The following is a 27,331-nucleotide window of genomic DNA, read 5'->3' on the forward strand; positions in this document are numbered from 1 at the left end:
ACTTGAACAAAAAAAATCTTGGCCCACAAGAGGGTGCTTTGTGGCCCACTAATGGGCCGCAGCCCAATGATTGAGAAACAGTGCACTAAACCATACCAAAGCATTTGATTTTGCCACCCCCAATGTTTTGACCATGACATTCACTTGTTCTGATATTTCAGTCTACTGGGCTACGGATGACCTGTTTTACTGGCATTGTCTCCTCTTTCTGTCATGTTGAAAGACATAAATGGAGTCCAGGTTCACTCATGAAATTGTAATGTTGCATAATATAGCTGGCCAATCAATCAATCAATCAATCAATCAATCAATCAATCAATCAATCAATCAATCAATCAATCAATCACTTTAGTATAAATCTGCTGACTTAAAAATTAAATATTTGACATTAAGTAATTATACATACAGTATATTAATAAAACACAAGCCAACAAATAAACACACACACACACACACACAGTATATAGAGTTTACAAAGAATGGTCTGAAAAACGAACAAGAAAACAAACAAAAAATCCTGTGAGAGGAGGATCTGCAGGCTGAAACACCTTGTTGATGAGAGAGATCAGAGGGGAATGACCAGAAGTCTATAATAACTCAAATAAGCACTTTTTACTTACATGGTGAGCAGAAAAAACATCTCAAAACACACAACACATCAAACCTTCAGGTGGATGAACTACAACAGCAGAAGACCACATCAGGTTCCACTCCTGTCAGCCAAGAACAAGAATCCGAGGCTCTCATGGGTACAGACTCATTGAAACTGGACAGGTGAAAACTGGAAAAAGACAAATTGATTTTTTTTTCCTCACTATCCACTGCAGGTACTTTTATTCAGCGACATTGCAGTTCCCGAACCAGACAGTGATGTAACTGCAAAGAATACTCTCAATGGTCCCTTGGGAGGAGGATGGGAGGAGGGAGGCTGGCCTTCTTCAGCTTTTGCAGAAACTGTAAACACTGTTGAGCTTTCTTGGTGATGGTGGTGGTGTTCAGGGTCCAAGAGAGGTTGTCTTCAATGTGCACTCCCGGGTACTTCACACTGCTGACTGTTTCAAAAGTACAGCTATTGATGTGCAGTGGGGAGCGAGCAGCAGGATTCTTTCTGAAGTCAATAACCATCTCTTAGTCTTCTCAACATTAAGAGTCAGATTGTTGTCCTGATACCATTCCACCAGGTGTTTGACCTCTGCTCTGTATGCAGAGTTATCATTGTTACTGATGAGACCCACTACTGTTGTGTTGTCTGCAAACTTGATGATGCAATTTCAGCTGTGTTGGGCAGCACAGTCATGGGTCAGTAGAGTAAACAGCAGCAGGCTGAGCATGCAGCTCTGACGGGCAGCTGTGCTCAGTCTGAGGACCCCAGAGGTGTTGTGTCCTATGGAGCACTTGCATGTGACGTCACAGCCGATCCAGATTGTGACAGACGCCATCTTGTCGGTCAAACGCCATATTCCGCCTTCTACTTCTGGTTCTACTTCTGCTTTTACTTCTACCTTTTCTTCTGGAAAACCCTACTATATACAATTCTACTACAACGGCTGTGGCTATAAGCTCTCCCTACCTGTGCACGTTTTTTATGTTTTTTGTGTGTATTTTTGCGTGTTGTTCGTCTGTACTGGACTTCAATATCCACTACAACCGTATGGACTTACTGGACATTGGTTTCCAGCAGAAAATGACGGTTTGTAGCGATTTCCATCGCATGCACAACATTCCGGACGAGAAAAAAAAAAAAAACATTCCGGACGAGATAGTGAGACCAGCGGGGTCTCCATGGATTGTTATCGGAAGCAAAGCGAAGGAGGCGGTGCCGGGAGCGGAAGCAAAAGCGAGGCTGCAGAGCGGCCTGTTGACTAAGCTCAGAAAACAGCCACTCAAACCTCCACTGCTAAGCCTCTACCTCTCCAACGCCAGATCCTTCAATGAACGAGTTGAAGACTGGGAGTCCACCAGGGGGCGAGGTATTGTTTTCGGTGGGCTTCTTGAAACATGGCGGCAGGTAGCAGCAGAGTGGCAGGTGCTGCTGTTTCACCTATCTCAAAACAAACGGGGAGACCGCCTGATTATCAAACTTTATGTGGGAGCTGGGTGCCATGGCGATGTTACTCCCATTTTAGAGTCAAGGATTTTTCATGTCTGCTCAAACTAATGCTCTTCCTAACTATCATCATGGCTGTACAACTGCGGGGAAACTGCCTTGCAGGCAAATGCTCAGCCCTGCTGGCCTACTCTCAAGGAGGCTGCGCTGTCAACTGGGGTCAATATATCATCTACTCCAAAGTTTTGGACGATGGGCGAGTGCGAGACCAGCGTTTACAGCGTGAGGACAGAGAGTGTGTTTGCAAAACATCTCAATCATCAAAACGGAGTACATCTGTGGTTTTCTGCATGTTTCTCTTACTGTGCGGAGATATTCATTTAAATCCTGGTCCTGTGTGCACCGGATTATCACGTGGACAATTGTCAATCAGCTGTTTCATCGAGAATCAACATGCAGGCCACTAGGCCTTCTTACTCCGTAGGATTTCGAGGTAATAACTTTTCTACAATCTGTCTGTCTGAATGTCTGAAAACATCGATCTCTGCTAAGGCTAATATCAAGCGACTCGACAATGTGTCTGCCAAACAACAGCAAACAAAACTTTTTCAGACTGTCAATCATGCACGCGTACTATGGAACCCGAATACAAAACCGAAGGGCGTTTTCGGTGGACATTTAAACACACGTAGTGTTATATCAAAGACTGAACAACTCCAACATCTACTAACGGACTCAAACATTGATTACCTGTGTCTTACTGAAACTTGGCTGATGCCTACAACTCTTCAATCTGTTTTTAGTGTCCCTGGTTATAATGTATACAGACGTGATAGAACTACGGGGAAAGGGGGTGGGTTTTTGATTTATGTGAAAGACACTCTGCAAAGCGAGCAGGTACAACTGCCCGCAAGCAACCTAGAATGTGCAGAGGTAAAAATAACATTATCCCCTCAAATGTCTTTTGTTGTGTTTGTTGTTTACCGACCCCCAACCGCTACAAATGACTTTTTTAATTACATATCTGATGTCCTTAAACAGTATGCAGGGGGTGAAATGATACTCATGGGAGATTTTAATTTAAATTGGCTCGATAAAGTGCGTAGGAAAAAGCTCAAGGATGTAATGGAAACGTTTCAGATGACTCAAATGATAAGTAAACCCACAAGATTAACAAAGTCCTCTCAAACTCTTATAGACCTTATATTTACAAATAAACCGGACAGGATTACTAAAACCTATAACTTGATCACCGGTTTATCAGATCATAATTTGACATTGGTAGCCAGGAAGCTAACTAAGTCACGTTTTCGGAATCAACATATCACAAAAAATAATCCTAGTACATCTTTCATATCAAAGAAAGATTTGGCGTATATGGGTAAAGAGATAAAGGAAACAAGATGGTCTGGTATAGTGGATAACAAATCCTGTGAACAGGCTGGTTCTGATTTAATGATGGCCTTTAAGGCTATTGTTCTAAGATATACAAAAACAAGATCTAAGAAACAGAACAATAAACACAACCTTCCCTGGTTCAATAACCATTTATGGGACATAATGAAAAAGAGGGATGCCGCTCTAAAAAAGTTTTTAAAATCTCGACTTAATATTGATTATCTGATTTTTAAAAGTTTAAGAAACAAAGTTACACAGCAACTTAGAGTGGCTAGAGCAACGTTTTATTTGGATCTCATTAGGGATGCCAAAGGTAACAGCAAAAAACTATGGAATTGCATTGATAAATTACTTGGGAAGGAAAAAAAGATACATGGGAGCATTCAGCTGAAGGTAAATAGCTCAATAGTAAATGATAGCCAAGCTGTTGCTACTCATTTTAATGACTATTTTTTAAATTCTGTGCAACAACTTAGCCTGATGTATCCAGTAATAGACCTTCCACATCCAGTTACCTATGAAGGGCCTGTATTTGACCTGCACATAATAACTGAGGCAAAAGTTGATAAAATCCTATCGATCCTGTCAAATAGTAAGGCCAAGGATATACATTGCTTGGACACTGCTTTTTTAAAGCTGTACAAAGATACTGTCATTCCACCACTAACTACAATAATTAATCAATCTATAAAGGAAGGCATTTTCCCCAGCACCTTTAAAACAGCTATAGTGACTCCAGTTCATAAATCTGGCAATGTTCAGGAGGCCTGTAACTACCGCCCCATCAGTATCCTTCCAGCAGCGTCGAAAGTCATAGAAAAGGTAGTGGCAGAACAACTTACTGCCCATCTTGAATCCAACGCACTATTACATCCTCTGCAGTTTGGATTCAAGAAAAAACAAACATTCTACCGACACAGCCTGTTGCTACCTCCTTGAGGACATAAAAAACAACTTGGATCAAGGAGGAGTGGTTGGCGTGGTCTTTTTAGATCTGCGTAAGGCTTTCGATACTGTAAATCATAAACTGCTTGACAAACTTGGTAATTACAATCTCTCATTACACACCCAAAATTGGATCAAATCATATCTTAGTAATCGTCACCAGTGTGTACGTGTAAATAATATAGTTTCCCCACTAAAAGCATGCACACTGGGAGTCCCACAAGGGTCCATTTTGGGACCATTACTCTTTAGTATATATTTAAATGATCTGCCCACCATGTGTGGTGATGTCAGCATAATAATGTATGCTGATGATACTGTCTTATATACCCATGGGAAAAGTGCCACTGAAGTTGCTCAGAAATTATCAAAATCAATGCAACAAGTCACTTTATGGTTACGTGATTCTTGCCTTACTTTAAATTTAGAAAAAACTGTCACCATGTTTTTTACAAACAGAAATGTGTTCAAGGTGTGTCCCAACATCACGGTAAATGGGCAAAAAAATGAGAATGTAAATAAATTCAAATATCTAGGGGTTACTCTTGATCCAACCCTCACGTTTAAACATCACGTGAAAAAGTTGGCGAACACACTGAAATTCAACTTAGCCAATTTTAGATTTATAAGAAATTCTCTTTCCATTGAGGCCTCCAGCATGTATTTAAATGCCATGATTATACCACATTTTCTGTATTGTATTACAAGTTGGTCCCAGTCAAATAAAACTATTCTAAAACCACTTAAATCATTATACAACAGTGCCTTCAAAATTCATGATAAAAAGCCACGTCATTACCATCATTGTCAGATACTTAACAAATATGGTATTTTAAATTTTGATAACTTAATCAAGCATTCAAATGTTTATTTGCTTTTTAAAATCATTCATAATGCTGTAGCTCCCCCTTTGAAAAAATTTGTTACTCTTCGTTCTGAGCGATCAACAAGAAATACAAGATCTGTAACAAGGGGTGAGTGTAGTGTACCCCAACGTAAAACGGCATTTGGAAAGTCAGCTTTCTCCTGTATAGCCATGACTGAGTGGAATACTCTGCCATCAGAAATTATTTCTTGTAGAAGCCCACACACTTTTTCACATCTTGTTAAGCGCTGGCTAGTGTCAAGTCAGGAATGTACACATCCATGAAATGTGTGTGTGTGTGTGTGTGTGTGTGTGGGTGTATCTGAGGGCAGGGGGATGTTGGGTGAGTGTGTGTATGTTAATGTTTGTGTGTTGTGGTTGTGGGTGATTGTGTATTGGGTGAGTGTGTGTTTGTACAGCATGTGTGTGTTAACGTCTGTGTGTTATGGTTGGTGGAGATAGTAGTTTAGTTTTACAATCTGTGTTCTGTAATTTTATTTGTTTTTATTATTAATATGTGGGTTTTTTTTGTATTCATTATTCCATCAACCTGCCCAGGGACTGCAGGCGGAAAGTAGCAATCTGCTATAACCTGGCACAAAGCATATTATCTTGTTGTACAAGATTAATGTTTTTTTTTGTGCACTGTCCCTGATATGAAATAAATTACAATTACAATCCATGTAAACAAGATGGACGATTTGGAATTACAACCGGAATTACCTTATTCTGTTCTATAATCGGCTGGTCAGTGCTATACTCAATACTTAAGTGACTTACCCATCCAATGAGGATTCTTGTTTACAAGATGCCACATCTGAGTCGCTGACAAATCCTGAATTTCTGTAGAGAAAACTGTCCAGAGATTTATAAGCACGCAGTGCTTCACCACTGAACAGCAAGGGAAAGTTAATGAGGTAATTATACACGTCTGGGTATTCCGCTGGCAGTTCAAAATCCGGTCGTGAAAACTCCGTCCGGTAAGCCATAAGGGTCACAAATCTGTAGATCGTTTATTTTAGACATATATCTAGTTATCTGTTCATTAGAAAAATGAGCCGTGTAGTCCGTCGGTTGAAATTGATCCATTCTGTACACGAGTGCAGCAGTATTCAGCGGTGTTTTTGACCGACAAGATGGCGGTTGTGTACTTTCCGGGCTCTGTCAATCAGGAAGTCCAGGATCCAATTACAGAGAAGGGTGTTCATGCCCAGCAGGTCCAACATCTGTACCAGCTTCTGTGGAATGATTGTGTTAAATGCTTAACTGAACTCAATAAACAGCATTCTGGCGTAACTGTCCTTTTTGTCTAGGTGCGAGAGGGTCGGGTAGAGAGCAGTTGAAATGGTGTCATCTGTGCTGCGGTGTTCATTATAATGAAATGCTGCTTAAAAGTCCAGGTGTGTTCAGCTTTATAATAGATTCTGACAGCATGCTAGTAAACTTTTTTTTTAATCTTTCTTGAATGTAATACAGCTAAACAAAAACAAACAAATAAACAATTCAAATTAAATCTGATTAAGTATTATTACAAGGCTAATGTCACTGTGAGCAATATTTTCTTGATTTGGGAAAGGTATTGTTGTTCTGAAACCTATTTAGATTGCTTTCTCATTCACAAGACAGAAATTTTTGCAGAAAGTTCCACAGGACTGATTCAGGTGTTGAATAATGTTATATAGCCTATTAAAAATGATGTCAGAATAAAGTTGTTATAATTTGTGGATGAACATGACTTTTTCCCCCCAGGCAGCCCTGTTTTCCCCATTTTCTTCCCCCCAGTACTGTGTTCAGCGTTTTCAGGGCAGAGAGATAGAGTTCAATACAATTATACTTCCGGTCTAGACCACACCCTCTTCCAGATTAAAAAAAAAGACGAATATTTTGAACACTAAACAGATAGAGATACAAATCAGATTGGTGATGTTTATTTATTTAATTATACTGAATCCTGTGTTATGGGCGGCACGGTGGTGTAGTGGTTAGCGCTGTCACCTCACAGCAAGAAGGTCCGGGTTCGAGCCCCGTGGCCGGCGAGGGCCTTTCTGTGCGGAGTTTGCATGTTCTCCCCGTGTCCGCGTGGGTTTCCTCCGGGTGCTCCGGTTTCCCCCACAGTCCAAAGACATGCAGGTTAGGTTAACTGGTGACTCTAAATTGACCGTAGGTGTGAATGCGAGTGTGAATGGTTGTCTGTATCTATGTGTCAGCCCTGTGATGACCTGGCGACTTGTCCAGGGTATACCCAGCCTTTCGCCCGTAGTCAGCTGGGATAGGCTCCAGATTGCCTGCGACCCTGTAGAAGGATAAAGCGGCTAGAGATAATGAGATGAGATGAGACAATTATACTTCCGGTCTAGACCACACCCTCTTCCAGATTAAAAAAAAAAAGACAGGAATATTTTGAACACTAAACAGATAGAGATACAAATCAGATTGATGTTTATTTATTTAATTATACTGAATCCTGTGTTATGGGCGGCACGGTGGTGTAGTGGTTAGCGCGGTCACCTCACAGCAAGAAGGTCCGGGTTCGAGCCCTGTGGCCGGCGAGGGCCTTTCTGTGCGGAGTTTGCATGTTCTCCCTGTGTCCGCGTGGGTTTCCTCCGGGTGCTTCGGTTTCCCCCACAGTCCAAAGACATGCAGGTTAGGTTAACTGGTGACTCTAAATTGACCGTAGGTGTGAATGCGAGTGTGAATGGTTGTCTGTGTCTATGTGTCAACCCTGTGATGACCTGGCGACTTGTCCAGGGTGTACCCCGCCTTTCGCCCGTAGTCAGCTGGGATAGGCTCCAGCTTGCCTGCGACCCTGTAGAACAGGATAAAGCGGCTAGAGATAATGAGATGAGAATCCTGTGTTATGTTGCTGCTGCAAACAATACACTGAAAATGTTACTTGCTTTTAGTGGTAATTTTAGTGGTGATTGTACAGTGATTATTACTTAATCTATGAATATTGAATTCATAGAAAACATTGGTTAAGAATTTGGAGGACAGTGAAGATCTTTTAAACCCTGTTGGCAGTCTTAATAAAAATGTAGCTTAATTCTTGCTTCTTCAAAATACGATTAATAGCCTAAACATTTTCTAAACATCCATCCATCTGTAGCCGCTTATCCTGTTCTACAGGGTCGCAGGCAAGCTGGAGCCTATCCCAGCTGACTATGGGTGAGAGGCGGGTACACCCTGGACAAGTCACCAGGTTATCACAGGGCTGACACAGAGACAAACAACCATTCATGCTCACATTCACACCTACGGTCAATTTAGAGCCACCAATTAACCTAACCTGCATGTCTTTGGACTGTGGGGGAAACCAGAGCACCCAGAGGAAACCCACACAGATACAGGGAGAACATGCAAACTCCACACAGAAAGGCCCTCGCCAACCACTGGGCTCGAACCCAGGACCTTCTTGCTGTGAGGCGACAGTGCTAACCACTACACCACTGTGCCGCCATGTCAGTAACCACCCTAATTAAATTTTACTGGCCAACAACACTTGGACAAAATCTTGACAAGTGCATCACTCGGTTTTATCCTGATCCTTAGAGCACAGGGAAAGTTCAAGCGAGACTGCCTTTAGATTTCATAAAACTGGTGAAATTTAGTTCCCTCTGAAATTTGGTCAGTGTGATATGTTTATTTCTGTACTATCTCACAAAATATCAGGCCATTCTGTGCCTGGGAAGTTATTTGAGAGGATTCCATAGCAAATAATGTGCATGAAATTGTGGGCTTCGCGCAGTCAAGCAGATAGAGGAAGTCTGTGTGTGCATGTGCAGGTTTACCTTTGACCGTGCACTGATAGTTACATCATTTTGTCGCTAAACGAACAGCTGATCACACCAAGATGCTTGCTGACTGCCAATATTTATTTGACCGTAGGCTAGCTAGGTTAAGGTTATGCACTCCAAGGTAATCGTTCAAATTTGTTTCAAATTTGGATCCCACAATACCTTGGGTGAATGGGGAAAGCCCTCCACGTGATGCATGATGTAGTATCTTGAATGGGGTCATGTTGAAGCAGGAAAAAATAACAGAGAATTTTGGCCCACGTGGCCCTAAATTCATTAATTGTTCTGTTGGAAAAAAAAATGAATACAATTGGAAGTCTGTGTTTCGAATTCGGTAGCTTTCCGTCCACTAAACAAAAATAATTGGGGGTCAGGGACAACTCTTTTTATGACCTACACTTGAAAAATCTGAAAGGCAGTCTACCTTTAATAGGATTTTTTTTTTCCTTATATGGAAAACAGGAACCGGAAATCCGACGTGTAGAATTGCAAACAAAAGTGCGTCACAACAGCACTGCGGGATTTTCAGTGTGTAGTTGTGTTTTGGTGAAACCTATTTGTGTGTAGAGTTTTACCTGGCTTTTTGTTTGTTTATTTTGCATTGTTTTAAGAATATGGTGAAGATAGCGTTTAATTCCGCTTTGGCGCAAAAAGCGCTTGTAAAGGAGGTACCGGTCTCAGAAAAGGTGAGGTTTTCGTTGTACTGCAGACGCTTGCACTGGTCTACATGAAATTTACATAGCAATAGCTAGTGCATATATTTTTTAGGCTTTATTGCTCATGCTTGTACGTTCTGACTTTTATATATATTTATACCAAAACAAACTAAACGGACGCATCTAAATGGCGTTATTGTAGAAGTCCTAAGGAGGTAAATATGAGGCTGAATCTCAAATAACATTCACTATTTAGGTGCACTACATAGGCTATATTCCGAATGACTCTCTCAATTGGGCATTTAGAGCACTATGGCACTACGTAGGATGTAACTACATACTGTAGTACTCTAAATGCCCAATTGAGTCATTCAGAATATAGCCTCAAAGGTGAAGTTGGTCCTCCAGGTCCAACTAGGTTTTGGTCCTCCGTTTTAGAGCTCGTCTGGTTATGGAAGTGAAGCGGTGTGCGGTTTCGCATACTCTTCTGTCGCCAAGTTGGGCATTTGTGAATTAACATAGTATTTTAAAATACTAATTTTAAACGGTTGAATATTCAGACGACGTCATCCATGTTTGCAATTGTGATGGACCCATTATTGTAAAATCAGCTAGGTTAAGGTTATCAAACACGACATGAATATGAATCATCTAATATAAAGCTTGGTTATTTCACTAATTCAGTATTAATAGTATTAGTAACCTACAGCTTCATAGACAGTCTCTTGTGCAATAACTGAACTGTTAGCAGTGCTTGGATTGGATAATTTTGTAATTTTTGTACCGTTAATATGTATCTCTCACCAGGAAATGTGGATCTAGAGAACTTTTAAACGGTTTAACATGTCGAAATGAGCTGTAGTTGTTCAGGTTTTTGAAGGAAGAGTACATGTACCTTTTGAGGTAAAATATACATACTTGGAGTGCAAAAGATCTTTATTGAGCAAGAGCACAGCTTGGTCCCCCCCCCCCCCCCCCCCCCCCCAAAAAAAAATGTTGAAACTGGATCTGTATTCGATGGAGCCTTTTAACCTGTTCATGTGTTGTCTTTTTTTTTTTTTACCCCAGTGCCCTGAATACTTTTTCTACTGTAATGCTTACTTTTATTTTTTGTCAATGGCATATCTTTCTTTGCATGATAAATGCACAGGGCAAAGATGTAGACTCATCAGTGAGAGATGTAGGGCCTACAGCAGAATACAGGACAGTGTATAGGACATGGCACTCATTTACTTAGTTTATTTGGTAATTGTGTTTGTACTGTTTAATGGCCAGGACCCTGAGACGGGCTCTGTGTACAGCAGTGAGAGTTCCACCGGCCGCTGTCTGCTCACGCTGCTCGGCCTGGGCTTTGTAATTTCTGGCCTCATTGTTGGTGGAGCCTGTGTGTACAGGTATTTTACACCCAAGGTATGTGCTTCAAAGGTCTGCGTTTACTTATACATTGCCAGTTTTGGAAAATGTCGTTTCCCCCCCAATTGTGTATGACATACAAATGTGAATGCCCATATCTTGTGTATTGCACATTTACAAGAGGATCTCAGGAATTTATATTGGAGCGGCAGTTACAATTATCAACAGTCCATAATTATCAACACCTTTTCAGATTTACTAATAAACAATTTTACATAGGTGAGTTTCAGTCACAGCAATTATTATTGGTTAATTAATCAACCGGAAGACCCTCCTCGCCCTTTGATCTTGTAGTCTGATGATACAGGTTGTTACCTGAGATGGAATTTTTTTTTTCAGCACTATCAACAAGTTGAGAAAAACCCAGACGTTATCACAGGTAAGCATGGTGGAAAGATCATGGACATGTTTTTACTTATCGAATTCACTGATATTTCATGATATCCTTGTTGAAACCTACTTTTTTCTTACGCTTTCATTTGACAGTCGCCATTTTGTATCTAAATGTGTGTTTGAGAAGTCATGTGAGGTGTCGATAATAGTGAACACTTTCACCAGTGTCCACCATTATCGACAGCCTGTGAAATTGACATTGAAGTCAAGTTTATTTTGATGGTGCTTTTAACAATAGATATTGTTGCAAAGCAGCTTTACAGAATTTTAATGACTTGAACATGAGCTAATTTTTATCCCCAATGAGCAAGCCTGTGGCGACGGTGGCAAGGGAAAAACTCCCTCAGACGACACAAGGAAGAAAACATCGAGAGGAACCAGATTCAAAAGGGAACCCATCCTCATTTGGGCAACAACAGACAATGTGATATAAGTTTTAACATGAAGTCTCTTTTGTTGAAGTTATAAACTGTTCATTGATGGAAACTTGAGTGCAAAACTGTTCATGATAACTGCAGTCCTAAAGTTAGCAAGTCAACTGTCGTCCTCAGGCATAAAAGCATTACTATAAGGGCCCGTCCACACGAGTACATGGCCTCACCCAATATGGTGTCGTTTTGAAAAAAATCTCCGTAAACATGGCATCGTTTCCAGAAATATCTGCGTCCACACAGATTCACTGGAAATGACCCAAAACGCTGTAGTACATATGCCAGGTCTGTATATGGCGCTGTGACGCCGCCACACCAATACACTAAAACCGGAAGAGAAGCCATGGAGCATGCATATAAAGGTCACGTGCTGTTTACAAACAAGCTCATAACACGAGGACTATCATGGCCAGCGCAACTCTGAGAGGAAGAGGAGTCTTTTGTGTGGACCGACAGTGAAGTGGAACTATATGGTAGAAGCCTGTAGTCCGCCATTGTTATGACGCGGCTGAGGTTAAAGGTTAGCAAGGTGGGGCTTATATGTCATCGTTTCTGAAAAAATCTGGCGTTTTAGGATTTTCCCACTCTGGGACACGTTTTCAAAAAATACCGGTTTCACACCTCGAGAAAGCCAGATCCGTCTGGACGCGAGGCCGAAACAAAGTATTTATGTGGATTCGACAAAAATGTACTCGTGTGGACGGGCCTTAAGTGTCCAGAGAATCTTCCAAGTGTGACTTTCAACTGTCCAAATGGGGCTGTCCTCCACAGGAGTGATGTGATGAAACTCCAGCCAGACATGGGGCACCAGGATGGATCAGGCAGGTCCGAGGAGCAGAAGAGGTCAGCGTCTTGATCTCCGGATTGACATGTGACTCAGAGGAACAGACAGTGGGGGGGGAGAGAAAAAACACAGGTGGTCACCTGATGAGTAGGAACAGTATACATTTTGCACTGAGTGCAAGCAGGGACTCTGACAGAACTAACTATGACAGCATAACTAAAAGGGGAGAGCCAGAAGGTAACACAGGCATGAGGGTGCCCTGGGACATAAAGCAGCCAGCCACTACATCAACAAACTCGAGTGCGCAAGTGAGTGGGGGACTGACAGCATCCATACATCCCAGTTTACCAAAACGCTCTGTCTAAGGACCCTCCAGATCTACACCTTTTACTTCATAAACATTATTAACAAAGGCTTGACTAAACAGATGTTTTCAGCCTAGGCTTAAACGCTGAGATTGTGTCTGAGTCCTGAACACTACTTGGAAGGCTGTTCCATAACTGTGGGTCTTTGTAAGAAAAGGCTAAATTCCATTCGCCCCAGATTCAGAATAGAATGGAATGCTTGGATTATTTGGAATCCTATTGCAATAAATAGAATTGGCCCAGAATTAAATTCCTAGCATATCTTAAAAAATATATATATATTACATGCTTGAAATATTCAGATTTTTCTATTCCATTCAGAAAATATTTTTGCAGTTTGTTGTAAATATCTACCACCTATCAGACATTTTTATGTTTTGGTTTGAGGAATGACATGCGACCTTTGCCCTGGATTTTCATGTGGTTAGTGTCAATAGAGATCTTGCAGTCACGTGACCGGAAGGTACACAACCGCCATCGTGTCGGTCAAAAACACCGCTGAATACTGCTGCACTTGTGTACAGAATGGATCAATTTCAACCGGCGGACTACACGGCTCATTTTTCTAATGAACAGATAACTAGATATATGTCTAAAATAAACGATCTACAGATTAGTGACCCTTATGGCTTTCCGGACGGAGTTTTCACGACCGGATTTTGAACTGCCAGCGGAATACCCGGACGTGTATGATTACCTCATCAACTTTCCCTCGCTGTTCAGTGGTGAAGCACTGCGTGCTTATAAATCTCTGGACAGTTATCTTTACAGAAATTCAGGATTTGTCAGCGACTCAGATGTGGCATCTTGTAAACAAGAAAATGATCCTCACTGGATGGGTAAGTCCAGCCGATTATAGAATAAGGTAATTCCAAATCGTCCGTCTTGTTTACATGGATCTGGCGTTGGAGAGGTAGAGGCTTGGCAGTGGAGATTTGAGTGGCTGTTTTCTGAGCTTAGTCAACAGGCTGGCTCTGCCTGTAGCCTCGCTTTCGCTTCTGCTCCCGGTGCTGCCTCCTTTGATTTGCTTCTGATAACAATCCACGGAGACCCCGCTGGTCTCGCAATCTGGTCTCGTCCGGAATGTTTTGTTTTCTCGTCCGGAATGTTGTGCATGCGATGGAAATCGCTACAAACCGTCACTTTCTTCTGGAAACCAATGTCCAGTAAGTCCATACGGTTGTAGTGGATATTGAAGTCCGGTACAGACGAACAACACGCAAAAATACACACAAAAAACATAAACGTGCACAGGTAGGGAGAGCTTGTAGCCGCAGCCGTTGTAGTAGAATTGTATATAGTAGGGTTTTCCAGAAGAAAAGGTAGAAGTAAAAGCAGAAGTAGAAGGCGGAATATGGTGTTTGACACGATGGCGTCTGTCACAATCTGGATCGGCTGTGACGTCACATGCAAGATCTCTATTGGCTGACATTTACTGGTGAACTAGAAATTAACAAAATGTAACCTATGAAAACGCTTGGGTATCCTTGTCAACCTACTTTGTGGAGCAGAAAGATTTTCTGATAGGTTAAACATTCAGTTCATATTAGCCTACTTCATTTATGTAAGCACTGACCGATAAATTAAAATATATTTTGAATTAAATATAAGTATGTAAAATTAAGTAAACTTTTTTTTTTTACATTATATAAATAATCATCTGGATGTCTAAACTGTGGACAAAGGTGTTAGTACTTGTGGAACAGTGTCATGTCGTGATACGATAAGTAATTGGGAATCAACTCATTCTCTCCCCCCATGTGGAAGTTTGAGTAACGATTCATGCACAGTTTACATATCGAAAAGCTTTTCTACTTTTGCAGGGGCTAAAAGATCGTTAAGGTGTTGATAATTGTAGCCGCTGTTCTAGTATACAAAGGGTGTTAAAGTTAAATAAAATGATTATGCAATTTTGGCTAAATGTTTGCCTTGGATCTGAATGGAAGTGCTAAAGCTACAGGATGTAGGCCTGCGTTTTGAATTTAATCTGGTAGAGCGATGCTCTTTTCAAATTAGTTGCAGAAGGGCCTTCTGTAATGCTACTTGTGCTGTATTAGGATAATTTCAGTCCTGCATTACTGCTTGGATTTTTTTTTTTTTTTAAATGAACTGCTCGGCAAGGGCAGATCAGCTGAGTTTTTCTTGTTCAGATGCATATAGATCTGTTATAATAAATGAGCTCGTTTGTTAGCCTATTTGGTGTGCATTAAAATAAGTTAATTGTGATCAAAATGTTGGGCCTCGAGTGAATTAGGTAGTCGGAGTTATAGTACGTTATGCAATTAGCGCCCCCTTCTGCATATAAAAATGAACAGTTAATGGAGCCGACTCTGCTTAAATTTTTTTTTTTTTTTTCCTGGAATGAAATTGATTAATGTGTAGGTTTGGGGGGGGAGCGCATCTTGCCTTTATTTGAGGAATGTGTGAGTAGCTTGTTTAGGGGACTTATGGATGTATGACTGTACTAATTATAAGGACCAGTTTCATCTTTCATTGTCCTACTTGAAAGCAAAACCCCTATAAGCTGTAGAACTTGCAGTTCCTTTTTTCACTTCTAACTTTGTGCCATGGTTTTGATTTCTCACGTTATTTACTTTGCAGAAGCTCTATCATGGATCCATGCAGTTCACAGATATGGACAGTGCTGACATGGAGGCCCATGCACCTTACTACCTACCCCGTGTTGATGAGGCTGTAGAGATCCGAGACAATGTAGCCATCATTAATGTCCCTGCTCCTCGTTTTGGGGCAGGAGACCCAGCTTACATCCTGCATGATTTTAAGAGGGTAATAAATGCTGCTAGGTTGCTAGCAGTTAAGCAGCTGATATTCTAAGGCATGCATCTTGCTTTGTCATGCAAGAGTAATGATTTGTAAACCTGGGCCTAATATACTTAAACTGTGGTGGTATGATGGGGAGACTTGAACCATCTGGTATACTTCAATAAGACTTTTTCATACAGTTGAATATTAACGTGTTAGACCTGCATATGTAAAGTTGGCCTGTATTTATTGTAATCACTTCTATATGATATCTGTCAACAGAAGCTGACTGCTTATTTGGACCTAACACTAAGGACATGCTTTGTGATTCCTCTCAACACCTCTGTAGTGTTGCAGCCCCAGGACCTCTTGGATTTGTTCTTGCAGCTCATGGTGTGTGGGTGTGCTGGCTGGTGAATGAAACAATGTTCTTTTTAATACAAAGGTTAGGGTTAAGTGTAGGTAGATGTGCTAATTTGATCTAAAGAGGGCTTGGGGACTCATGGTAGAAAACTATATATGAATAAAGTGCGCCTATCATCTTATGATATCTAGTACTTTTGAAAGGGTATTTAAAAAATTGTTCACAGCAATAATGTTTTCTGGAAAAACGGAATAGCTTTTTATTTCCATTGCCTTTTTTTTAATTTTTTTAGTCTGTAATGCATGGAAACAGAATTATATGAAGTGATGTTTGTGATCTCAAAATTAGTGTGGCTGATTCTTGTAACAGTTAAAGCTACAATGCTTAAGCCTGGCTTACACTGTAGGAAGAGTCGTTTTACTTCCTCTCTCAGAGCACGTTTCTCTCTGAATGCAACAGAAATTGCACGATGAAAGTACCCGCACTGTATAAGTAGCTCACAGCATCGGGGCTCATACTGGGTGATTGCTGAATTGAACATTTAAAGATCAGCTGCACCTCTATATAGTCAAGGAGCATATGTAACCACCTTTGCAAAATTTGCCAAGTCTGGTTTCTCAGTATTAACCCTTTATTTACATCCCAAATTAATTGTTTACTTGTTGTAATGTCAGCAATCACCACTTTCACCAAAAAAAAGGAAATGATAAATATCTAATGTAAAAACGTTAAAAACATACCCGTATCACTTAAGTCCATTATAACATCTGTGGGTTTTTAATTACGTTTACTAACTTTGTGAATAGATATATTTACATGATCTTATCAAGCTAAGTTTAAAATGAGACATTTAAGTACATGGAGAACATAAAGACAGAAATATCTTACACTATTGCTACAGAACTTGAGAATATTTATAGCTTATCTACAATCCAGAACTTGGCTCACAATCTCTCTCATTTCAGAAATTTGAGACCTTTATGGTATTACTAAGCTGCTAGCAGTTTATTTTATGTCCAAACTACATCAAAAAGCAACACTTTGCCTAAGGATTCAAACACGAAGATAAAAGCAGTTATTGGTAACACATGACCAGAAATAAAGCAGACTGAGCATTTTCTAAGAGCATGCATATTAAGCTACCTTCAAATGTGTCCACATGTTATGATGCAGTGAACTCCTCATTTGATATTCCATATTAAGTAAAAAATGATACTTTTAATTCAAAATATTATTTGACGTGCATGTTTCAAATTTTCTTTTAAAGTCTTTTCAAGTAAGGAATCCCTTATCCCAGCTTTTTATTGAAGAGTTGGTATGTGGACAGATTGTTATTAAGCATTAGCATATTAGCACAAAGCATATTTACAGGATGGGTGCAAGGATGAGGAATCTGTTGTGGTATGTGGTTATGTATGGAGAGTGCATGGACAGATAAGCATCAGAAATTTCAGTAACTCTTAGAACAGGTTCACTAGTCGTCTGCAACTTGTAAGAAAGTGTTTTATATTCTTAATTATGGCAGACATCTGAGACAAGCATGCAAACATACAGATAGGCAAAGGTAGACACACAAAAAAGCGACTAACTTGCTGAAATATTTTTGCAACAAATCGGAGTTATGGAACCCCAACAGAAAATCGGTCACTTTGTTGAACGCTTTTTTTTTTCTCATATCAATCTTGAAACAAATCTACTTTTAGATAAAGAATCTATAGAGTAACAAACTTCTAAAAGCAAAAAGTTATGTCAGTTGAATAGATGGTTTTCACTGACGTCACGGCATTCCGGGGAACGCCCCCCAGCCGTCATCTTGGGGGGCAAACAAAACGGACCATCGCCACTACCGGCTATGTTATCTCGGACGAATTTATGAAGTTGTATAGTCAGTTTTCTAAAATAAAGATCAATGTCGGCAAAATCAAGCAAACAGAAGTATATAGATACATTAGACGACATCTCACGACAACGGTATGCAGCCAAACTGGCCTTGATTGGGGGAATTGACCCCTACGAAGTGGACAATAATGCATTTTCAAGTGACTATGCAGGGCTGCCAAAGCCTGAAACTGACTTCATCAAACTTTAAAGGCTGTCCGATATATACAACTTTATATATTCACAGCGCGCCTTTTGGCGGATGCCGCCTGAATCGCGCAGATCCGATTATTTTTTTTTTTTATTTTTATTTTTTTTAGGGGGGGGCGTTGGAGTGTCTGATTATAATTTCAAAGTAAATTCAGTATTAAAATTACTAAATAAGCAAATCCGTTACAGTCCATGAAACAGGAAGTATAAGGATGAGAAAAAAAACAGTTTAAATCGGAAAGCTGCGCACATATGCGCAGTCCTGCACACCGCTTGGGCTGCGCAAATGTGCGCAACTTTACGATTTAAACTGTTGTTTTTCTCATCCTTATACTTCCTGTTTCATGGACTGTAACGGATTTGCTTATTTAGTAATTTTAATACAGAATTTACTTTGAAATTATAATCAGACACTCCAACGCCCCCCCCAAAAAGAAAATCGGATCTGCACGATTCAGGCGGCATCCGCCAAAAGGCGCGCTGTTTGCATCCCAAACACAAATCAAATCATACAGAATAGACCTAAAATGTTTTTCAAAAATGACCCTTGCGTGAGTGAAGTGACACGTTTCAAATAGAAACGTGACAAACGAGCGATAGTAAGTGTACATTACAATGTAAACGTACACTCAGCAGTTCCAGTTAGGCATTCTCCAGATATTGTTCACATAATGTTTTGGTTTCCAAAAACAAACTTAAACACAATTGTTTATTTAAACAACTTACCACTTATAAAATGATCGGAGCAGACTTTGCTGTGTTTGGAAGGCTGATGATCCTTGCGGTTGATTCTCGCAAGCCATAGATTTCTCCTTTGTATGCTGAGTTTCTTTGTTTGCTCGCCTTCGTGCTCCCGTACAGTGGGAATTCCATAAAAGCTCCGCTTGACATCATCTGACCTATTACGACAGCCGTGAATACAACAGGTGTGCACCATTGCTAGCTTTAAATAGCCTGCTTGGGTTCTTTTGAAGACTTTGTACTCGCGCGTTACAATGTGTGCTCAGTGACCCGTACAGTAAGCTGGACCCCCAAGATGGCCGCCACTAGGGAATCCCTGACTCTGTGACGTCATGTGAAAACTATCTATAGACTGAGCAGCACACCACCTCTGAGGTTCCAACTGATCCCACTTAGTAGTTTAGGTCCTTTCAGGGTTAAATGTGTATCTAATGTATAAACCATGCTTTTGACCTGAGTAAAAAGGTTGTGTGCCACAAAACTTTTTTTTGCAGTCCGGTTTCCATCAAATCCTGCGCTCTGATTGGCTGGCGAGTGGGTCCGTATCCTATGGTACAGACCCTGGTTACGGACCTCTGGCGACTCGCTTGTTCACAACAAAAAACATAATTTTTTTGTCAACATTTTTTTTTTTTGTAAGATTTATGATTGTCAAATCTTATACATTTTTACCAGCATTTCTCAGGAAAATAGCATTAATTTTACAGCATGGATAGTGATAACGACAGTCTTCACAGCGAAAGTGAGTTTTACTACCCTGAGGAAGAAGAAATAAAATAAAACATTTCAGGAGAAAGCTAAGAACCTGTAACTTGCTAATGCCAAGCAAAAACATGGCTGAATCCTGAATGACTCCTTTTTGTTTAACAAGGGGACTACATAGGTGGCAAAATGTTTTCCCCCTGCCATGGAAGTGCACTTGTATACTGAGGAGGAAGCAATTTGCATTACAGCTGTGAATGAGGATTCAAAATGGCTGCTTGGCTCGGTTTTCCCTTTCGGGCATGCTCATTTTCTGTTTAGAATTTGGTAAAGAAAAAAAAATTATTTACCAGCTTAAGGTCTGTCCATATGGTGAAATACCATGGCCTCGGTCAGTACTTTCAGGACCGAGGTCACAGTATTTCACGATACGGACCTCCCAGCTGGTAAATAACCATTTATGGATATAATTGCATATTAATGATGTAATACTTTTATACCAATTTCCTTTGTGGTTTCAGAGCTCTTTTTTTTTTTTTTTTTTTTTTTTTTAAATGCGCAAAGTTCCCCTGCATAATTAACTATGAAACAACAGCCTACAAACATAAGTCCAGATTTATGAATTTATATCTGAACTTGTATATTATTACCAAAAACAAGACTTGGCAAATTTTGCAAAGTAGTCTCCAAATATAAACAAATACCGCCTGACTATATATGGCTCAAGTTGATAAAATGTTGACAACCAGGATGTGCTCTGCTAATTTACACAAGTTTAAGTGCAAAAGCTTTTTATTTATTTATGAAATTGGTCAGTCGTCTTTGCTGCCACCTTCTTTGCTTCAAACTTGTTAACATGTTCATTAAACACTGAAGCTGGTCATGTTTGCAGCCTACAGGAGTGAAGGTCATTTTACTGAGAAACCATCCAGTGCTGCTGATGGTTTCACCACTAGGCTACATGGGTCCTTTATGCATATTGAATCATGGAACTGCTCACAAACCAGTGCATGTGGGCATGGTATTTTGATGCACAAGTAAATGCAAATTCCTCATGAATACAATGGAGGATGGTTGACAAGGGTGGGTGGCTTTGTGCCATTTTGCACAGCTTAATACATTTACATTAGGACACTTTCATACTATATTCATGTAGTATAATACAAGAAACAAGTGTGCACATTGATTGATTTTAGAATTAAAAAATTGCACTGTGAGTTTTGGACAAAGTGGGCTGCATAAGACCTATCTGAGATGTTCAACATCATAATTACATGTAAACAGGTTGACTTTAGCCCACATTAGCTATGCAATGTATGGTAGGTATATTAGAAAAACCAGGATAATTCCTTTAACAAAATTGCAAAATCCTTTACAAATTGTAATGTGCAATTTGTCATTTTCTGTAATTACTGAATTGCTATGTGTTTGTCTTGTGGGTTTTTTTTTTTATTTATTTTATTTATTTAAATCATCATGATTTACCAAATTATGTGATTGTTTTTTGTTCTCCATTTCTGTTTTCAGTCCGGCTCATTCAAGACTCACTTGGTGCATGAGGATCTGGTGGTGACTGAGCGCATTGATGACCTCAAACCCTTGGGTTATTATACTTATAGCCTGTGTGAGGACAGACCAACATACAGAATGCAGCGCCGCAGTGAGATAATGGGTAAATGGTGTTGACTGACTACTTAAGATTATTTTAAGTGGTGTGCTGCCCCCCCCCGGCATCTGAGTATGATTGCACCAAATTAATTAAATAACATTTATCCTTGTATTATGCAATGTATCCTTAAATAAATCCTTTAGTAAATATAAAACAATCTATACCTACACTAATCTATAATGCATGTACACTAAGGATTTATTTTGCCGTACAATTATAGCTATATTGATGGATTGATTTAATCAGAAAGTAACTTATTAATTTATTCGAAAAGAAAATGGCAAACCAAGCTCACTTATAAACTAATTTATAGATGAAATTCCAACAAAATAGTGACATTGATTATTAGACTAGTAATCATCAACTGAATATACAGGAGCCTCAACCGCAAGCAGCCTTTCACCACTTTCAGCTGAAATACAATCGTCTACAAAGTTGGAATATGTAGTGTAGTGAATCTGATATGCAGCATCATTCAGTGTGTTAGAAAGAATTAACGCGTCGTCTTTTGGCTAACCGTTTTGTTGGTGTAACAGTTCCTGATGTGGGTGGAGCACAGAAGTATGGCAGGTGAGAGTTGATGGTTGCACAAAACACTTGATTTTAGCTTTTCAGCTTGCTTTCCAGCTTCCACTCACTCACTCAAACGTGCTATGGTTGGGGAGAGAGCTCCTTTTCTCTGCGCGTGCGCTTTCTCTCTCCCCTTTTATGCTCCATCTCTGTAACAAAAACACGCACTAATTGACAGCAGGTGGAATGACTTGGCCACTTACCTTCCCCAACCCGCCCTCCATTCACAGACTGCTGCTTGGCCATGTCCCTGCTGCCCCACACCCTCACTGCCCGACTCAGGCCAGGGAGCCATCTGGCCTGAAGCTGGACCCCCACCCCCCCCACCCCAGGACAGGAAGTCCGCCACCACCATCTGCACCCCTGGCCTGCGGATCACCTCGAACTTAAATGGCTGGAGGGTGAGGTACCAACGGGTGATCTGCGCATTGGCATCCTTCATGCAGTGGAGCCACTGGAGGGGTGTGTGGTTTGAACAGAGCGTAAAAGGGTGCCCCAGCAGGTAGTATCAGAAGGCAAGGACCACCCACTTGATGGTGAGAGACTCCTTCTCAGTTGTGCTGTACCTGCTTTTGCGTATTGACGGTTTCTGGCTGATGTACAGCACGAGGCACTCCTCGCCCTCCACCTCCTGGGACAAAATGGCCCCCAGCCCGATGCATCAGTCTGCAAAATAAAGGGGAGAGAGAAGTCAGGGGAGTGTACCTCAGAGAAGGCCTGTTGGCACTGCTCCGTCCACTGGACCGGATCTGGAGCCCCCTTTTTAGTGAGATTGGTTAGCGGGCTGGTGACGTCCGAATAATTAGGTAGAAACCTACGTTAATAACCAGCCAGCCTCAGGAACCGTCTCGCCTCCTTTTTGGTCTTGGGCCTCAGGCAGGCTGCAATCGCTGTGGTCTTGTTAATTTGGGGACGCACCTGCTCATGGTCCAAGTGGAACCCCAAATACCGTACTTCCAGCCGCCCAATCGCACACTTCTTCGGGTTGGCTGTGAGACCCGCTTGCCTCAGCGACTTTAGAACGGCCCTCAGGTGTTCCAAGTGCCACGGCCAAGCATTACTGTAAATTATGATGTCTAGATAGGCGGCAGCGTGAGGGCAGAGGACCCTGTCCATAAGTCAAATCAAATCAAGTTTATTTGTACAGCGCTTTGAACAATAAACATTGTCGCAAAGCAGCTTTACAGAATTTGAACGACTTAAAACATGAGCTAATTTTATCCCTAATCTATCCCCAATGAGCAAGCCTGTGGCGACGGTGGCAAGGAAAAACTCCCTCAGACGACATGAGGAAGAAACCTCGAGAGGAACCAGACTCAAAAGGGAACCCATCCTCATTTGGGCAACAACAGACAGCCTGACTATAATATTAACAGTTTTAACAGATATAACCCTCAACTGTCCTCATGGGGCCGTCCTTCACAGGAGTGGGGCGATAAAACTCCGACCAGACACAGGGCACCAGGATGGATCAAGCAGGTCCGAGGGGCAGAAGAGGCCAGCATCTCAATCCCAGGATCAACATGTAACTCAGAGGGACAGATGGGGGGGGGGGGGGGGAGAGAGAGAGAAAGAAAACACGTTGTTAGGTATGCCCTAAAAATGACAAGTATTAAATCTGTGTGGTAGGCTCGCAGAGACGAGAGTCTTTACATCAGGCATAACACACAATGGCATGTTAATATGGTAAATATATCATGACCTGCTCTGGCTGGATGCTTGATTGGGTGATGGGAGCACACTCCTCAGCAATGATGAGATGCAGATGGGACCCTTAGGCCTGGCCAAGACAATTCAGTTACATTTCACCGGGTCTGGGACATGCGACAGAATGTCTGATGGTCGATTCCCTGCAGGCTACGATAGCCAGTCGAGGTCCCCACCGTCTCCACCAAAAGATTTCCTGTTGACTCCATGTAACTCAGAGGGACAGATTTGGGGTGGGGGGGAGGGAAAGAAAACACAGGTGGTTAGGTATGCCCAATGTCACCTGAATAAGTAGGAACAGTATACATATTGCACCGAGTACAAGCAGGGACTCCGGCAACTAACTATGACAGCATAACTAAAAGGAGAGAGCCAGAAGGTAACACAGGCATGAGGGAGCCCCGGGACATAAAGCAGCCAGCCACTACACCGTCAACAAACTCGAGTGAGCAAGCGAGTGGGGACTGACAGCATCCATACATCCCAGTTTACCAAAACACACTGTCTGAGGACCCTCCAGATCTACTCCTTTACCTCATAAACACCATTAACAAAAGGCTTGACTAAACAGATGTTTTCAGCCTAGACTTAAATGCTGAGACTGTGTCTGATTCCCGAACATTACTTGGAAGGCTGTTCCATAACAGTGGGGCTTTGTAAGAAAAGGCTCTGCCCCCTGATGTAGCCTTCACTATACGAGGTACCAGCAGATAGCCTGCACCTTTTGATCTAAGTAGGCGTGGCGGGTCATAGAGGAGCAGAAGTTCACTCAGGTACTGTGGTGCGAGACCATTTAGTGCTTTAAAGGTCAATAGTAGTATTTTATAATCAATACGAAATTTGATTGGGAGCCAATGCAGTGTGGATAAGACAGGCGTGATGTGGTCATATTTTCTAGTTCTAGTAAGGACTCTTGCTGCTGCATTTTGAATTAACTGGAGCTTGTTTATGCACTTATTGGAACATCCAGACAGTAAGGCATTACAATAATCCAACCTGGAGGTAACGAAAGCATGGACTAGTTTTTCTGCATCATGCAATGACATTAAATTTCTTATCTTTGCAATATTTCTGAGATGAAAGAAAGCTATCCGGGTGATATCAATGTGAGTTTCGAATGAAAGACTGGGGTCAATAATCACTCCGAGGTCTTTTACTGCTGCACGTGAAGAAACAGAAAGGCCATCCAGAGTTACTGTGTAATCAGAAAACTTACTTCTAGCTGTATGTGGTCCTAGCACAAGTACTTCAGTCTTGTCAGAGTTAAGCAGAAGGAAATTTATAAGCATCCAGTGTCTAATGTCCTTAACACATTCCTCAATTTTATTAAGCTGGTGTCTCTCATCAGGTTTTGCAGAGACATACAACTGTGTGTCATCAGCATAACAGTGGAAACTAATACAATGTTTACGAATAATATCGCCCAGAGGTAACATATATAGAGAAAAAAGCAGTGGACCCAAAACAGAACCTTGTGGAACACCAAACTTTACCTCGGTACGTCTAGAAATATCACCATTTATATCAACATACTGATAACGATCAGTTAGATAAGACCTGAGCCAGGAGAGGGCCATTCCCTTAACTCCCACAACATTTTCTAGTCTATCCAGAAGAATGGAATGATCAATGGTATCAAATGCTGCACTAAGGTCAAGCAACACAAGTAGCGAGACACAGCCCTGATCAGACGCCAACAGTAGGTCGTTTACTACTTTAACCAGTGCTGTCTCTGTGCTATGATGAGGTCTAAATCCTGACTGATACATTTCATGGATGTTATTCCTATGTAAATATGAGCATAACTGCTGTGCCACAGCTTTTTCAAGGATCTTGGAGATAAAGGGGAGGTTTGATATTGGCCTATAATTGGACAGCTGACAGGGATCAAGGTCAGGTTTTTTAATCAGGGGTTTGATAACTGCTAGTTTAAAGGATTTGGGTACATAGCCAATCATAAGAGAAGAATTTATTTTTAGAAGCGGTTCAATCACTCCAGGCATTATCTGTTTGAATAGATGTGTCGGTAAGGGATCTAGTACGCAAGTTGAGGCTTTTGATGTAGAGATTAATGAAAGTAATTCAGTTTCTTTTAGGGGAGTAAAACATTCTAACTGATGATCTGATAGTTATATTGTTAACTACAAGGTCACTTTCATTGTCTAACCTTAAATTAGTAGTTTGAATTTTTTGTCGGATATTCTCAATTTTGTCATTAAAATTCATGAAGTCGTTGCTACTACATACTGCAGGTGTGCATGTGTTGATAGTGGACTTATTCCTGGTTAATTTTGCTACAGTATTAAATAGGAATCTAGGATTATTTTTGTTATCTTCTATTAGGGAGGAGAAATATGTTGATCTCGCAGCACTAAGAGCTTTTCTATACTTCAGGAAGCTCTCCTTCCAAGCTAATTTGAACACCACCAATTTTGTTTGACGCCATTTACGTTCCAATTTTCGAGTGGTCTGTTTTAATGTGCGAGTGTCATCATTATACCAGGGTGCTAATTTTTTGTCTCTGACCATTTTCCTTTTTAGAGGAGCTACATTATCTAAAGTATGGCGGAATGTTGACTCTAAGCATTCAGTTGCCTGATCAAGTTCTGCAGGGGCTGACAGTGACCCAATCAAAGTTGACAGCTCTGGGAGATCATTTATAAAGCTCTGTGCAGTAGTTGATGTGAAAGTATGTTTAATACAGTAGCGTGGTGAGGTGCATATATTATTACTCAGACATATTTTGAATGAGATGAGACAATGATCTGAGAACTTCAGACTGTGGAAGTATGACTATATTGTCTACGTTTAATCTGAATGTTAGTATTAGATCAAGGGTGTGACCACCATTATGGGTCGGTCCTATGACATTCTGATTAATCCCGACTGAATCTAAGATGGACACAAATGCTGTTTTTAAAGGGTCTTCTGGGTTATCGAAGTGAATATTAAAATCTCCAACTAAAGCTTTGTCTAAGGAAATAACCAAATCTGAGATAAAATCTGCAAATTCAGAAAGAAACTCAGAATATGGCCCCGGGGGCCTGTAAATAATAAGCAATGGAATTAACTGGGTAGACTTATTTTTCGAGGCTACATACCTTATGAGTATGAAGAACTTCAAATGTATTAAATTTATAACCAGGTTTGTGTGTTACACCTAGATAATCGTTATAAATAACCGCGACGCCGCCTCCTCTGCCAGTTAGACGAGGCTGGTGTATATAACTGTATCCAGGAGGACTCGCTTCATTTAAAGCTATATATTCATTTGGCTTAATCCATGTTTCTGTTAAACACAGTACATTAAACTCCTGATCAGTAATGAGTTCATTAACCATTAGCGCTTTAGATGTAAGAGATCTAATATTTAATAGCCCCACCTTTAGATCAAAGGTGCTGGCAGCAGCTGTACAGTCAGTCTGATCTAATTTTATATTGATTAGGTTACTGGAACAAACTCTCTGAAAATTTCTACCTTTTTGTTGAGCTCGGGGAACAGACACAGTCTCGATGTGGTGGGCCCTGAGTGACGACTCTGTGCAGCTAGCAGACAGTCGGTTTAGCCTGTTCGTCTGCTCCCTGGCCTTGGCTCTGGATTGTCAGAAATTAACTAGGCCTGTTCTGAGACTATGA

General features: G+C 40.9%; 1 protein-coding gene across 1 annotated transcript in view; it reads left to right on the top strand.

Moving 5' to 3' along the window:
- The first annotated feature begins 9,524 nt into the window (after positions 1 to 9,524).
- Positions 9,525 to 27,331, top strand: part of LOC132890575 (integral membrane protein 2A-like) — a 31,640-nt gene continuing 13,833 nt past the window's right edge. The window contains exons 1-5 of the mRNA XM_060927573.1: positions 9,525 to 9,735; positions 10,981 to 11,115; positions 15,693 to 15,878; positions 16,137 to 16,247; positions 21,277 to 21,421. Of these exons, the coding sequence (XP_060783556.1) occupies positions 9,664 to 9,735; positions 10,981 to 11,115; positions 15,693 to 15,878; positions 16,137 to 16,247; positions 21,277 to 21,421 (649 nt within the window). The 5' untranslated portion in view covers positions 9,525 to 9,663. The remainder of the gene's footprint in view (positions 9,736 to 10,980; positions 11,116 to 15,692; positions 15,879 to 16,136; positions 16,248 to 21,276; positions 21,422 to 27,331) is intronic.

Source organism: Neoarius graeffei, chromosome 8 (genome assembly GCF_027579695.1).
Source record: "Neoarius graeffei isolate fNeoGra1 chromosome 8, fNeoGra1.pri, whole genome shotgun sequence".
Lineage (NCBI taxonomy): Eukaryota > Metazoa > Chordata > Actinopteri > Siluriformes > Ariidae > Neoarius > Neoarius graeffei.